The sequence below is a fragment of the Apodemus sylvaticus genome, chromosome 9 (genome assembly GCF_947179515.1).
Source record: "Apodemus sylvaticus chromosome 9, mApoSyl1.1, whole genome shotgun sequence".
NCBI lineage: Eukaryota > Metazoa > Chordata > Mammalia > Rodentia > Muridae > Apodemus > Apodemus sylvaticus.
In genome coordinates this window covers 4870080-4886288 of record NC_067480.1, presented here as the reverse complement: position 1 = coordinate 4886288, position 16209 = coordinate 4870080, and the positions used below count along the sequence as shown (strand labels likewise).

At 45.3% G+C, this 16209-nt stretch overlaps 1 protein-coding gene across 1 annotated transcript in view; it reads left to right on the top strand.

The window, feature by feature from the left end:
- L3mbtl4 (L3MBTL histone methyl-lysine binding protein 4) overlaps window positions 1–13852 on the top strand; it is a 337842-nt gene extending 323990 nt beyond the window's left edge. Inside the window, exons 14-16 of the mRNA XM_052193353.1 lie at window positions 2482–2651; window positions 12818–12880; window positions 13650–13852. Coding sequence (XP_052049313.1) covers window positions 2482–2651; window positions 12818–12880; window positions 13650–13829 — 413 coding nt within the window. The 3' untranslated portion in view covers window positions 13830–13852. The remainder of the gene's footprint in view (window positions 1–2481; window positions 2652–12817; window positions 12881–13649) is intronic.
- The last annotated feature ends 2357 nt before the right edge of the window (window positions 13853–16209 follow it).

Below are 16209 nucleotides of genomic sequence, written 5' to 3'. Positions count from 1 at the left end.
AAACAACCCAATTCTAATTTCTGAGATGGGGGAGCAGGGAGGCCAGGCTTTGGTCTTTGGCTCTAGTCTTAATCCCAAAGAAGGAGTTTTAACTCTTGGTTTCTCAGGCAGATCTGTGGCAGGTACATTACTGCAACTACACACTGACTCTTAATGCCAGTGGCTTCAAGGCCTTCTTTTTTTTTTTTAACACGGTCTTATACCACCAGATAACTCTATTAAAGAACACCCACATTTGTCAACATACTGGCCTTTTCCAAGGAGGTGTGAAGTGTCCCATCAGAACCTGCAGCCTAACATACCGTTGGCTGAACTACATGAAGAGAGATAACCTATTTACATACTAAAAAGGTCAGCTTGGACAATCAGCAGTTAGAGATGAATTTGCCGCTGGCTGCAACTGGAGCATAAGAATTAGGAAGAAGCCTGCAATTTTGCTGTCTTTTTATCTGGGCAGACAGCAAGCATTAGTAAATATGAGGACATCCGCTCGAGTCCACAGGGCCGCACTATGCTGAGGAGCCCGGTGATGGACAGCTCGCTCACCATTTAGAGACTTCCTGATTCCAAATGGGTATGCGACTGGCCACTTAAAAGTACAGGTCAGCCTCTTACACTAAAAACTGTAATTATGAGGTGGAAATACCTGCATAATGATTTTCAAGAATCTTAACAGAAGGTAAGACATGAAACCACGATAATGGGCTCTTGGGTGTGTAGCTCCTTCAGCCTAACCCACCACGTGCATGAGGAAAGGAGGCTTTCAGACGGTGTGAAACATATCAGTTGTGATCTGTCTTTTAAAGTCTTTAAGTCTCAGTAGATTTCACTTAGCTAATGTACACTAAAAGTATCTTCAAGGATGTCATTCTAGAGGCAGAGGTTTGTGTTGACATTTTTAATGCTTTTGCTCTTTATCAATTTGGAGATAAAAGGCCATTTCATCAGACCTCTGTCTTTATTATACATGTGTGTATTCATGTATATGTGGGTTCATGTATATGTAGGTTCAGCATATATGTATGTGCTAATGTAGTGCACATTACATGTGTATATGTGTTCATATATGTATGTATGTATGTTCATGTATTTAAGGTTCATGAGCATGTGTGTGTGCTTATGTGTTTGCGATGTGGTGCATTCATATGTTTGAGTGTGTGTGTGTGTGTGTGTGTGTACATGGAGATAAGACAGCAACCTGAACTGTCATCTTCAAACACTGTCTACCTCCTTTGAGATGTGATCTCTGAGCCTGGAGCTCACCAGCTGTGCTAGGCTGGCTGAGCAGTGAGACCCAGTGATCTCCTGTCCCCATGTTCCCAGCACTGTGATTACAAGCACAGGCCACCAGAAGAAGCTCATTTACATGAGTTATGGAAATCAGCTTCTCCTGTTTGCAAGGCAGTCACTTTACTGACTGAGCTACCATATCTCCTCGGCACCCTAAGGGCCTCTCCTGCCCCACCCAAGTTCTATCTAAACTGTTTGGATAGATCATAAGAATAAAGACACTTATTTGCATTGTTTGAGAGATTCGTCCTATGTAGCCCAAGGCTGGCCAACAACTCCCTATGTAGCCAATGTTGGTGCCACAAAATACACTCTGCTCTCATCTGTGCCCTGATGTCAGGATTGCATGCCTGATCGACATGCATGCAATGTAGGTCTGACTAAAGTTCTGAAAGGAGAAGCCCACTAGTGTGGCAGCAGTGAAGAACATGAGGCTGAAGACCCTCCGGATTCGATGGGTCTCATGGTGGTGAGACCAGCCATTGGACCAGCTGCAGCCATCGTCCCTTGGCCCTTAGGATGGGAACCCATCGGAGATTCTGCTTAATATAAATGGTGCCACTACGGATGCCTGAGCTGAGATATTACGTCTTAACTGAGGCTTTCCTCCTGGATGCCCCGCCCTTGTGTTGCTCCTTCCGAGGTCACTGGATGCCCTGCCCTGTGTTGCTCCTTCCGAGGTCACTACACACCATTGGAACTCTACAGTATCAGCTGACATCACACCCAGTCTCATGGGAACACTTGTATGCTTTATTCACTATCACAAGGGCATTTAGGGAGCTGGATGTGAACCTGAGCTCATTCTGTCTTTATTGATGTCGGAAGTGGCTTCTAGGAGGAAATTGCTCTTTGAGTGCATCTATATCCCAGGTGGGTCAGTACACCTGTCTGCCCAGTGTTCACATTCTGTATGGCTCTGTCCTTCATCTGACTCTTGGTGTAAGGAGAAGAAAGCTAGGGACAGCCTGGCACTTCACTTGCAGCCAAGCAGAACCCTGTAGAGAAATTTGAACATAGCTAACAGTCAAACACATCTAGATTTTACACTCTGAGTTTTACACACCTCCTAGTCTGTCACGTCAGTGGCACGGGCTATGCCTGGGGACTCTTCTATCGATTTGTTGCGCATCCCACACACTGGCCTGCAGTGTCTGTGCTCTGCTCACCCCGAGTTACTGTCTCTTGCAGAGTACTCAGCTGTGCAGGTGCAGCAGATGCTTCAACAGTCACTCTCCATGACATCCATGTCTGCCCACCCTTTCCGGGACCTCCCCCTCGGCAGGCAGCAGCACTGCAAGCTGCTTCCAGGTGTGGCTGACATCCAAGCCAGCGAGGTGGCCAGATGGACAGTGGATGAGGTGAGAGGAACCAGAGATGGGGGGCTGGAGTGAAACAAGCCAACTGCGTGTGTCCTCTAACGTCAGGGAAAGCGTCCCCTGCATCTTCTCCATACAGCTTAAACTTCAAATCTGAGCAGGAAGCCAGGCATGCCTCTGAAGAATCTGGGAAAGTCCACTGCCTGCCTGCTTGGTCTTTCTCCCTCCACTGCACCCTTACCTTCGTGCCGACCCCTGTGTCTTGTTACCATCCCCTTACTAGGCAGAGCAGAGAAACTGATCCTCCAAATCCACACCCCTGCTCCGATCGGAGGAGCATGGGTGTATAAGCTCCTGTGCTTAGGAACCTCTTCTTTCTGGGTGCACTATCCCAGGCATGCTGAAAATCTTATGTGCTCCCCTCCAGAGGCAGCTCCTGCCTCGATGCATTCTTCCTCTGTGCTACAAGATTGCCAGGTAAACCTCTAGTTGATTTTTAGCGGACATGCTGTTACAACAATGTGTAAGGTGTTTTACATCGGGGAAAGCCAGATAAGATTTTACAGTATTGGGTTTTAATATAATCGTGCCTTACCTCTTTGCTTTTTGGTATGGGTCAGTTAAGCTTCACTGAAAGCACCTCAATGCAGGATTGTATTGTCTCCTATTTAGCATGTTTATTTTAAGGGAGTACATTGCTTGTCTGACAAAGATATCACTTCACCCGCAGCTCTCAGATAACATTCTTTTTTTTTTTTTTTAGATATTTGCTTTATTTACATTGCAAATGTTATCCCCTTTCCTCTTTATCTTCTTAATGCCTTCTATACCATCCCTCCTCCCCCTGCTCACCAACCCACCTACTCCTGCTTCCCTATCCTGGCATTCCCATACCCTGGGGCATCGAGCCTTCACAGGAAGAAGGGCCTCTCCTCTCATTGAAGTCCTACAAAGCCATTCTCTGATACATTTGTGGCTGGAGCCATGGGTCCCTCTATGTGTATGTTCATAGCAGTCATATTTGTTATAGCCAGAAGCTGGAAAGAACCCAGATGCCACTCAACAGAGTAATGAATACAGAAACTGTGGTACATTTATACAATGGAGTACTACTCAGCTATTAAAAACAATGAATTCGTGAAATTCTTAGGCAAATGGATGGAACTAGAAAATACCATCTTGAATGAGATAACCCAATCACAAAAAAAAACACACGTAGTATGTACTAACTGATAAGTGGATATTAGGCCAGAAGCTTGGAATACCCAGGATAACATTCTTTCAACCTAGGAAACCCTTTTCCCCTCTGAGGATAAGACTTAAGCTAGATCCAGAGCTAAATTAGCTCCAAACTGTTCACCAAGAGCCTACACCAATCATCTTCCCTTGCAATGGGTTAAGCATCTCATTCTAAGACCCTTGCACTGAGACTATGCAGACTTGGGAAGTATGAAGAAGCCCCTGTGCCATACCCCACAGAAACCTCATCCAAGGGCCTGGGATTCCATTTTACCCAGGTTCCCCCAGTGAGAGAAAGAGGGAGCTGCCGCTGTTCCTCAGCACGCTACATCTAGCCACCCACCTCTCATCCATTCTGAGGAGGGGTGGATCCATATTGTCATGGTAGTAGAGTGAGTGCCGAGCTAATGGGGTAGAGAATACAGGGGAGAGTGACAGAGCAAGATCCTGTTCCTAAAAGAGTTTTTGAGTCTGTTCCTCCTTGGCGAATTGTGCTAGTCTGCAACATGTGTCCATGACCAAAAAGACAACTGAATTAAAACCTGTTTATGACAAAATCATATGGGAAAGAGCACTGAGGAGCTCTAACTGACAAGCAGCTCCTGCTGACTCCAAGCTAGACATTCCATGTTCTCCCGGGCGGGGTGGAAAGTATGGCTGCAGTTGGCCCCTCCCCTCTCAATGGACTCTTAGCTTGTGATCCCTCACGTGGCCAACAGGGTATACTAAGATAACAATGGCAAGACACAAAGTCTTATTTTACCCATTTGACAGAAAAAGAAATTGAGATGCTCCCAAACTAATTGCCTCTCTTAGGGCCACATAGTCAGTGCCAGACCCTGAGCTGGCATTTTCCCACTGTGCACACACTGGGCATAGAAGTAGCTAACCTAGGACAGGAAAAATCAGTTGCATAAAAGGCAAACTGAACAGGATAGCCATGACTTAGTCAGCAGCTGTGGTCTACTTGGTTCTTAGAAAGTCACTTCTACTCATGGTGATTCAGGGAGATGGGAATGATTTTCTTCTGAGAGAGAGCCAAGGTAGAGAGGAAAATACTATGTCTTAGGTTACCAGCAACCCTCAGAAAGGCAAGGGTCTGGGCTGAGTTGTGTAGTACAAAACATATGACTTCAGTGGTTATTTTAAAGTCAAAATCAGTGCATGGGAAGTAGACAAGACACAAAAGATGAAGATAAAGTGAGCCAAATGCGACTCCTTTTCCAGTCTTGGGACTAAGCAGTTCAGTGCTTGATTAGTATAATAGCCTATGAGATCTGCAATGCCAAGGAGTGTCTCTGAAAGAATGAGAGACTATGGTGTCATCAGGAGAAGGGCCAGGGTGGCAGTAGGGAGACTGAACAGGGTTTTCTGAAGAGACATGAAGATGCAGAGGTGAGATTCCATGCATGAACTGATGTAGTAATAGATGGTAAGTGAACAGCCGTCATTAAAAGATACAGGCACAGGAGGAAATACAGAGACAAAGTGTGGAGCAGAGACTGAGGGAAAGACCATCCACAGACTGCCCCTCCTAGGGATCCATCCCATACAGAGTTACAAAACACAGACACTATTGTGGATGCCAACAAGTGCTTGCTGACAGGAACCTGATATAGCTGTCACCTAGGAGGCTCTGCTAGTGTATGATAAATACAGAGGGTGACACTCTCAGCCAACCACTGGACTGAGCATAGGGTCCCCAATGGAGGAGCTAGAGAAAGAACCCAAGGAGCTGACAAGGTTTGCAGTGCCATAGAGGAACAACAATTTGAACTACCCAGTACTCCCAGAGTTCCCAGGGACTCAACCACCAAACAAAGAGTATACATGGAGGGACCCATGGCTCCAAATGCATATGTAGCAGAGGATGGCCTTGTTGGACATCAAAGCGGGGAGAGGTCATTGGTCCTGGGAAGGCTAGATGCCCCAGTGTAGGGGAATGCCAGGACAGGGAAGTGAAAGTGGGTGGATTGGTGAGCAGGGGGAGGGGCGATGGGTTAGGGAATTTTGGTAGGGGGACCAGGAAAGGGGAAATCATTTGAAATGTAAATTAATATATCTAATAAAAAGTAAAAACATAACAAAAAATGTATATAAACAAAGCTATGGGGTAAGTGCTTCCCAAAAGCACAATGCCCAGAGACAGACTCTGAGGAACTAAGAACTGAGAATGGAATCACCTGAGGATCAAGGGGGCAGGGACACACGGGACAATAGTCCATGGGACAAAGACTCCAAGAGAAGTTGAGTCACGGGCACACACACAGTACGTCCCATGCTTTCTGAGGAATATCTCAGGCCTTCAGGATCTTCTTAGTTGTTTTCCTAAGAAACAAACCGCACAGTGCTAAGACTGTCAGTCCAGGGACTGGAGAGTCAGATGGGTGACCTAAAAGCCCGTGCACAATGAGTGTTTCTTATAATGAAGAGAGGCATGCTTTTATTTCCTTCTTGGGAAAATGTAAGAAGAGCAGCAGCCCCTGGGAGGACCGCGAAGCTCTAGGCAGGAGAGTCTGCTCTGTTCAAGTTTAACATTTAATGAGCTTAAAGGCAAGAGGTTGGAGGTGATAGAGGGGAGTGAGTGCTCCCTCTCATTAAGACTGGGGATTCCTCAAAAAAAGATGTAAAGAGATAAATAACCTGTTAGGAAGGGGATCTCCAGTTACTGGATTCTGTCTCATAGATCATGTATATTCTCAGCCATTTACTGTGAGGAAGACATCAGGGGCTTTAGATTAATGAAAAGCCACAGGGAGGCCAAGTGTCTTATATTAAGAAACTTTGCCCCTGACTCCTCTCGATGCCCTGTAACCACGCCTTCCATTGGGGATGTGTTCTAGGGATTCTCATTACTGCCAAAGCTAAGCCTTGACATCTAATAAGATGCACTTGAGAACAAGAACACCTGAGACTTAATTCTGTGTCCCTCATCATCACACACATTTCCCGACACTGAAATATAGCCTCAAGGATGATCTTTGAAGGATTTAAAATGTGGGGTTTATGGTGTGTTCTGTAGGTACCATTTCCAACAGGATGTGAGGCTGCTCTGGACACCCCAACAAGAATGGTAACTAAGGAGGTATTCTTTGAAAGCAGCCCAGGCCTGACCTGGATTGAGAGACTGTCTCTAGGCTTTGTTAGCAGTGGACATGTTGAAGGGGACTCAAGGGGAGTCCCCACAGGGGACAAGGTGTGCTACAATGAACTCAGGCCTCCAGCATTAAGTGTCCTTCAGTGAGGCCTAGTAAAGGGGTGTCTATAGCAGAAGCCAGGGAGAGAGACTATTCCCTTTGTCTCCTTCCTGGCCCGGGAGGCAGGCCTCTGCTCCATCTAATGCTGCCTGTGAAGAGAAGCCAGCTCAAGCTCGTTGTCAGTCACCACAGAGCTCGGAACTGGCTTTGTCGCCTTTGTCACTGTCTCTCTCACAGGCACTGTTTGCGAAGCATGGGGAGACTGTGAAGTGGGTTTAGCAGCTATGCAATGAAAGGCAAGAACACATGGTAATCCGTTATGTGTCATAAATGGTATTGCTTTATAACACTGAATTAGAGGTGAGGATGTGAGAGCACATTGAGTTATCATCTGTGGAAGCATATTTCATGTTTCTCACTCGGCGACAGGCACATAGTCTGTGTAAGAGTACAGGCTCATAAGACCAAGGGGTAAAATATTTGAAGATATTTTAATTATATTTTTGTACATCTTCACAACAAATTTTATTATTCAGAATAGGTGTGTGACCAAGGTCTGTGTGGAGAATGAGTGGATGAGTGAGTGGATGAGTGAGTGGATGAATGAATGAGTGAATGAGTGGATGAATGAATGAGTGGATGAATGAATGAGTGAATGAGTGGATGAATAAATGAGTGAATGAGTGGATGAGTGGCTCAATGAGTGAATAGAGGAATAGATGAATGAATAAATGAATGAATGAGTAAATGAATGAGTAGATGAGTGAATGAATGAACAGTTCCTGTCCCCTGTGCACAGGCTACAGTGTGCATTTACCATCCCAGGCACAGCTCAGCTTTGTTTAGCTCCATGCAGTCGCTTTTACCTCTTCTATTCTAAAATGTTCCTTAAAGGACAGCATATAAATTGTCCTGCTCTCAACCAAGTGCTCCCTAAATGTTCATTAACTATAAAAGATTGCAGTCACTTTAAAAGTAGGCTTCACACAGGAGGCAGTGTTTTGAAAAATCAGGGTACTGCTGGCTAAGCATAGCAGCCTTCTGCAATTGGGCCTTCGAAGGGGGGCAAATAAACTCTGCTGTTAAAAAAATAGAATCAGCGTGGAAACAAAATCCCCAGTGGATTTTTCAGGCAGTGCGATCCAGCTCACATCTCCAGGCTCAGCAAGAGAGGAGCATCGCCGTTCGCTCGGGAAGATGGAAGCAGCAGCCCACCGCAGGAGGAGGCGTGCTGCCAGGAAGCCAGGAAAGTAGGTCATGGGGGACGTGAGATGGATGGAGTGGAAGTCCAGGGGGAGAGCCCGGGCACACTCATCCTTCTTACTCTTCCAAACTGCTGTCTCATGCCTACAATTAACTTGCTCGGAGTCCTTCCAAAATAAAACCTAAGAACACTGTGCTCTCAAAACCATGGAGGACGGACACCTGTCAGTTCCTGCATCCAGAGTGATCCCCCAGAACCATGACTGACAACAGTACAAGCCCACAGAGCATCCTTCAGGCCAGGGATGCACCCACAGAATCAGAGCCAAGGGCACAAGTTCACATAGCATCTTCCTACAGCATGGGTATTCTCCAGAGCCAGCCATGGCCTGGGTCCCCCACAAGGCTCCAACTGGGTATAAGAGAGGGATAGGTGACAAATGATAACTGTTTCTTCCTGAACAGAGTGTTCACTCTCTGAGCAGTTATCTGCAACTTATCACACATTTATAGGAGAAAGGGTCTTTGAATGGGAGAATGAAAGGAAGGCCCTTCGGTATTATTCTGTGTGTAAAATCTTGGCATTTACATTTGCAAAATATCTAGCCAAAGAAGCTTTCTGTTAAAATTCAACATGGAACTTAGTTTTAGGGACAGTAAGTATTCACTAATAATACTGAACAAGGCTTTGGGGTATTTTTAAGATCTGGACAAAGACTTCTTCCTTGGGAGAGATCCCGTCATTGGTCTTTACCATCCAAAGCTAGAATAGGAAGCTTTCTGAAAGGCAGAGCATCTGGGACAGGTGGTGAGAACCCGCTGTATGCAGAGAGTGAAGGTGAGGGGCCCAAGCCTCCATAAAATGGTACCAGGCAAGGAAATGGGTGATGTGACCACTCCGCAGCACGGGCTCTGTCTGTTGATGCATTGGAGTCATGTGGTGTTTATTATGACCGTGAGGTCTTAGCTAACTAGGCTGAAGAGAGGAAAGGAGTCCTGATAGTGCTGGCCACAGAGGGACCTGGCGACATATCCCGATGATCAGAGCAACCTGCCACTCTTCTGTAGCGAGCAGAAGCTCTTCTTAGCACTAGGAATAAGAGACTGTCTTAGGCACTACTTCAGCTTGTCCTGGAGGCCCCTGCGCCTGGGACTGCCGTGCCTTCCCCACACTCCTCCTGAGAGAAGCAGGGCAAAGCGTGGGTCCGTGAACCAAGGCCTGGTCAACCTTTTCCGGTTTATCCTCCGCCTGTGATATTTAGTGATTCTTCCTATGGAAGCATTCCCCTGGCAACAGACCCAAGGGGCCTTTGGCAGCCTGTGGCCGCATCTTTCTGGATGTCACAGCTAGAAGACAAAATTGCTATTCACAGCTAGGGATTAGAGGCCAGGAATTTGAACAAGAGCCCCACAATACACAGAAGCACTCTACAGAAGAATGCCCCATGCCAAGGCTGAGAAACCTGTGCTGGAGTTGGCTCTCTCTCTCCGTTCTCTGACTGCCCAGTGTGGAGGATTTGACTTCTGTACACACACACCCTCCTCCCTGGCAGCTGGCTCTCCTGACCTTCTCACTTCCCACTAGGCTGTAGCCCATCTCCTACCTACGGAAGGTGGCCTCAGGAGTCCAGGCAGACACTGAAGTCTCACCTTTACAGCTCGCCCTCGCCTTGTGGTCCCAGCCCTCAGCACACAGCAGCATCTTTCTGAGCCTTGAAAATAAATGTCCAGTGCTTGGACCGTGTCCAGCTCCATTCATCTGCAATCTCTATGGCCCGAGCCCATGCTTCAGCTGAGCTGCAAGCTCTGCAGGAGAACCAGGACTCCAGGCTCCCTGCTGTCTGCTGTCAGAAGCACAAATCCACCCCAGGAGACCACAGGACCTTGCTTTCCCCCATTGGCCTTCTGCTCCTCTCACTCCTCGCTGCTGCTCACGCGTCTGCTGTGTCTGGCCTGGCTCCTGGGAATCTACACATCTGTCAGGAATTTTAATCCCAGAAAATACTGTGTATATTGAAGGAGCCTCCCCACCCTGATCTTTCCCTGAGCTCCCCTGAGCTACAATCTTTCCACCCAAAAGCCTTTGCATCTGTCCTGCGGAGGGTCACACATATGGCTATGTATGTTATAGTGACACACATGTGACTGTGTATGTTATAGTGACACATATGTGGCTGTGCATATTATAGTGATGCACATGTGGCTGTGTATATTATAGTGACTCACATGTGGCTGTGCATATTATAGTGACACACATGTGGCTGTGCATATTATAGTGACGCACATGTGGCTGTGTATATTATAGTGACGCACATGTGGCTGTGTATATTATAGTGACGCTCATGTGGCTGTGTATATTATAGTGACACACATGTGGCTGTGTATATTATAGTGATGCACATGTGGCTGTGTATATTATAGTGACGATGCACATGTGGCTGTGTATATTATAGTGATGCACATGTGACTGTGTATATTATAGTGACGCACATGTGACTGGGTATATTATAGTGATGCACATGTGGCTGTGTATATTATAATGACGCACATGTGGCTGTGTATATTATAGTGACACACATGTGGCTGTGTATATTATAGTGACACACATGTGGCTGTGTATATTATAGTGATGCTCATGTGGCTGTGTATATTATAGTGACGATGCACATGTGACTGTGTATATTATAGTGACACACATGTGGCTGTGTATATTATAGTGACGACGCACATGTGACTGTGTATATTATAGTGACGACGCACATGTGAGTGTGTATATTATAGTGACGGGCAGCTGTGGCTTCAGGCTAGTCTCCTTCCTACTCCCTATGCATTGACCCTGAGACCCAATAGTAGCTCAGTCCTGCTCAGAGGTGTGTCTATCACAAAGTCCTCATACACAGTCATGGTAGATATTCTCAGCTAAAAGAGCAGCCTGGGAAGAATTCAGGTCCATCAAAGTCATGGGCTCTTGCATCCCCTTTTTAGCCTCCTTCAGAATTGCTAACACTTTCCCCAGTTTCTCATGCAAGTGACTTGAGCAGTGGCCGTTCATGGCCTTAATCAACTCCCTGCAGATACCCAACTATTTCCTATCCATCTAGGAAAAGAGTCATATTAACTTTGCAAACTGACCAGGCCTCCTCTGCCTGAGCTCTCTGTGAGCACGGAGCACCCAGTGGATGACCCGCTAGCTCACATGCTGAACAAAGTCTGGTCTGATCACACTTGCACCGAAGTCCTCCCACACAGGGATGTCTGTGCATGGCACCAACTGGCTGCTTAAGGGAGTTTCCTAAGATTTTCATCCTCCCTTCCACCTTAGAAGGACAATCATAAATTAGTTCTGCTGAGCCAGATTTGTAGTGGCAGGGCAAGTAAAAAAGCTACCAAGCCCATGCCAAGTGTCACCTAAGAGCTGAACTTTCTGAGTTCCCAGGACTAAGTGTGGCCACAAGAACACAGTACTATTCTGAGCCCTAAGAATAGTCACCTCAACAATTGGTGTCCATTTCTATCCCTGTAGGAGCAGAATTCACTGATTTCTGGAGTCTTAGAGGGAGAATGTTTTCTAGGCTCTAGGAAGGTAAAGAGTTGGTATAAGCACCTAAGCTCTTTGGCTCTCTCCAGATCTTTTCCTTTTCATGGAAAGCACAGGCAGGTGCTCACCACCAAGTTGAACCAGGAAGTAGAAAGGGAAAACAAACAAGTTTACCTAAGATCTTAACCCCAAGAATGTGTGTACTCCAGGCCCAGCTTAAGGCCGAACCATGCACAGCCTTGCTAAATCTGCCAAAGCACTGGAGTCAATACCATCCATTTATCCAGAACCACACTTGATGGCTATGTGCACTATAAGTCAGGTCACCAAGCTGTCTTACAAGGAGGTATGTGTGTGTGTGTGTGTGTGTGTGTGTGTGTGTGTAGAAGAAGATGAGCTATGAGGAAAGATGGGAAAGTTAAGTTGAAGAGAGTTATTTCCAGAATTGAGAGCTTGGAAATGGGGAACCTGAGTTTCAAATACTCTACTACTCACTGGCCGAGTAGGACAACTAAATTGTTGAGCCTCTCTGAGCTTCAGTTTTATCATCATTTATGGAGACATCTAGTTCAGCACAGATGTATGTAGTGTGCAACTTTGCCAGGAACTAGGTGAGATGTGCCAGCAATGTACACAGGGAGAATTTGCTTTTTAAAAGTACCTGCAAGCAAGTTGTTCCTATTACCTTGATGGCCTGGTGATAAGTATTTTCCAAGGCCACCATCTCCACATGATCAGGAGAACCAGATGCAGAAATCCATCCCAGTGTCAGAGCCCCATACAGATGTAGGTCGCCACTGTCCCTTTATGAATCTGCCCTGTGCCAGCCAGCTGTGTGGCAAAAGGATAGAAAACCACACCGGACACAGGACACGTCTAATGAGCTAAAAAAAAATATGATAATAGTTACTATTTAAAATCCAAGTGTTTGGGGCTTGAGGTGTATTTTTATTCACAAGTTGAGTTACTTCAAACCCCCCAGTTATTTCAGGTGCATCTTTTAAATTCATCCTTTTTGTCCTGTGTCGTAGGTGGCTGAGTTTATACAGTCTCTTCTGGGCTGTGAAGAACATGCCAAGTGCTTCAAGAAGGAGGTAATAAATGGAAAAATTAGATATATGTCCTCTCTTCTAGGTCCAGAAGTACTTTGTCTCCATCTAGTTAAGTGTAAATAAAATCAGTTGGATGGAGGAGGCAAGAGAAAGGGATCAGAGAGGAGCCAGGCGGTGCAGCCTGCGCACAGCCATCCTTACCCTTAGTCCTCCTCACAAGATGCTAGGTGCACCTCTCAGACTATTATGTGAAAGAGTATTAGATACTTAGTGCCCCTGGGAGCTATGAAGGCTTCCCATTGGTAGCTCCAGGGAGTCATGGGGAAGGGGATGTGTGCTCTACTCTAAGGCAAGAGCAAGCCTAGCCTGTCTCCCTGCTTGCACCTCCTTCAGCATGGGTGTGAGGAGTCGGAGCATCCTCCTTGGCACTACTGCCTCTCGCCTTCTCATGTGCTCTATGACTAGAGTAACGAGATAAAGCGTGTCCGTGGTGCCTGACGCCCTCGAAACTTATTTGGTGATACTTTTCATGCTCTTGGTACATTCAGTCCAAAACATTCGAAACATAACAATGGAATCTTTATGCTCAGGCAATTTAATATATTGAGTTTACATCTAACAAAGTGTGAGCCCTCAGGTTTAATTTAATTCTGTGAGAACAATGGAGTTTATCCAACTTGAATCAAATGGGGGGACCTCCCTCCAGCAGGGCCATCTAGATTCAGTTACCCTCAGCACCTCAGAACTGCTACTGCTGGATAACCAGCTTCCAGTGTGGAATAATGATTTGTGATTGTTTATTTATTTACAGCAGATAGATGGCAAAGCCTTCCTGCTTCTGACCCAGGCAGATATTGTCAAAGTGATGAGAATCAAGCTGGGCCCAGCACTGAAGATTTACAATTCTATCCTGATGTTCAGGAACTCCCAGGACGTCACTGAAGACGATGTTGCCTCTGGCCAAGAAGCCAAGAGACAAATGTGCTCCTGAACATCATATACTGACACCAGAACTCGCGCTTTTGGGAACATGGTTGGCAGTCAATCATTTGAATTTAATGTCCCCATGGTCAAAAAAATATTTAATCAGGACCCTTTAAAGTGTCTGGTTTAGGCACATGGCAGACTTTGATAAATGACCAAGTGCCAAGGACTCGGATGCTTAAGTTAAGCTCAAGTGTAGGTTTGGGTGGAATCCTTACCGCTTGGTGTGTGCTTAAACAAACAGATTTAAGAAGCCATTGTGTGCATCTCTAACTCTCCTCTCTAAAAGAAAAACTTTTCATTCTCCAAGTGTGTTTCAAGTGGTAAAATGCCAGAACACCAATTCATTAATGCATTGTTAATGTGATCACCAGACCTACATCTGAGCACAGCTTGCATCTGTCATCTGGGTGCCTTGAGTGGAAGAGATGAGAACCTGGTGCTCTCAAAAAGACTCATGAGGTTTCTGGACTCTTAACTCAGGAAAGTATGAATCTTTTTTTTAAAGTGTTAATAAGCACTTATTATCATGATCCACGAATCCTCATTCCTATTCCTTACTATTCCTTGGTTATGGTTCCAAGGTGCCCTGGAGCCTGCTGCAAGGAGTGTGCCTAGAAGTAGCAGAGGAGTGGTTGGAGGCCACTCGCAGTCAGGGCTGTCTCAGATACTTGTTCTAACAGTGACATTAGTCAGAGACCCACCTGAGTGAAATTCCTCCAGTTCCCATGCTGGTGAATCTTCAGATGGACTCTCCCCTCATCTGTTGATTATTTAAAAAAAGAAAACAAACCAGCAATGAGGTCTGGTTTCACCTCTACAGAGGCATGGCAGCAGGACAGAACTTCCGGAGAGGAGCTCAGGATCTATTGATTCAAGGATTCAGGATCTATTCATTCAAGTTGCTGGAAGACCACTTCATAGTTGCAAATAATTACAACTCCAAGTCTACATCTCTTTGTCCTTTCTCAAGTAGTAGCAATGAGAGCTATCTTCCTGGAAACAAAGGATCATATGTCGCATCCATCAGATGTGGGAACCAAAATGGAAGCCACAAAAAAGAAGCAGACCTGACAATATCTCCCTGCTACATTAAGAACGTTCTCAATTTAACAAAGTTAATTCTGCTTAGAGAGTTTCTCTAACTTTAGGTCAATGATAAAGAAAGATAAAAACTTGAAGAAAAAACCTTGAAATTCTTAAAGGTAAGTTTGATACAAAGAACCACAGCTTCTACTATCTGTGGTGTTTTGTTTATTGGAGGGATATTTTTTGTAGATTTCTACATGAAATAAATCATTGTTGCTTCTACTGTTAAAGTTATAACATTTTAAATGTTAATAAAATGTGAAAGTAGACTCCCCCTGGATGTGTGGTCATAGCCTGTGCCTGCCTACAGTCTAGGGTCAGCTATGGAAGAACAGAGGCAACTGCATGCATTTCCTGCAGAGACATTTCCTAGTTTTGACTGCTGTGTTCCTTAGGGCATGTTCTCTTATGGAAACAGTTAAGATGCTAATAGTGTAAGAGACTAAGTTATAAAGTTTTTAACTAACACAAACTTTAGAATTGTTCATTTTATATATTAAAAATCTTTACAGAAGATCTAAGATTTGTGTCTCCTATTCTTACTACAAGGTATTTCATCAGTAGTGCCCAACATAGACTTAGTGACACTGAGGTTGAATTGGTGTTGAACTATTTTTCCTAGAAGACATCTGTCAGTATAGACAGATTTATATCCATCTATATTCCCAAACTTAGCATATCCCAAAAGGAAACTCAGATCTCTTCACCCAAGAAATAATACCATCATTAAAATTGTCAACCAAACCATGAAATAAGAGTGACCCAAGTTGGTCTATTCCTGTGGTGTAAATTCTTCTACCACAACCACATCACTGAAGTAGAAATGGTTTACATAGCTAGTTCTCACATACTGCTCCCTGCAGATCAAGCATCCTACAGGCACTCTATAATCCAACCTTGTATACCCCCTTTATAGCCCCTCTCTTTGATGTCTCATGCTAGGTTTAAACTGAACTTCTTTCTTCCAAGTTATTGTTGGGCACCCTCCACCACTGTATATCCTACTCCAAAGCCAAGTTCAGCATCTCAGTGGTTTCTCTTGACACCTTCACTGTAGGTGACCCCATGGAAACCAGTACCTCTTTTTCTATTACACTTTGTTCTTCAGTGGGATTGCTACATCTTTACCTCTTCCCATCACTCTAGAAGCTGTGTGGCCTGTCAATGACAGTCATGTTTATTACAGACTCCGTGTACTTAATGTAGTCTCTAGCACTTATTGGACATAGAGCCATATGCTGTGTGATGAAAGAAGCAAGATGAACAAACTTAAACCCCAGCTTTCAAACCACCTGGAT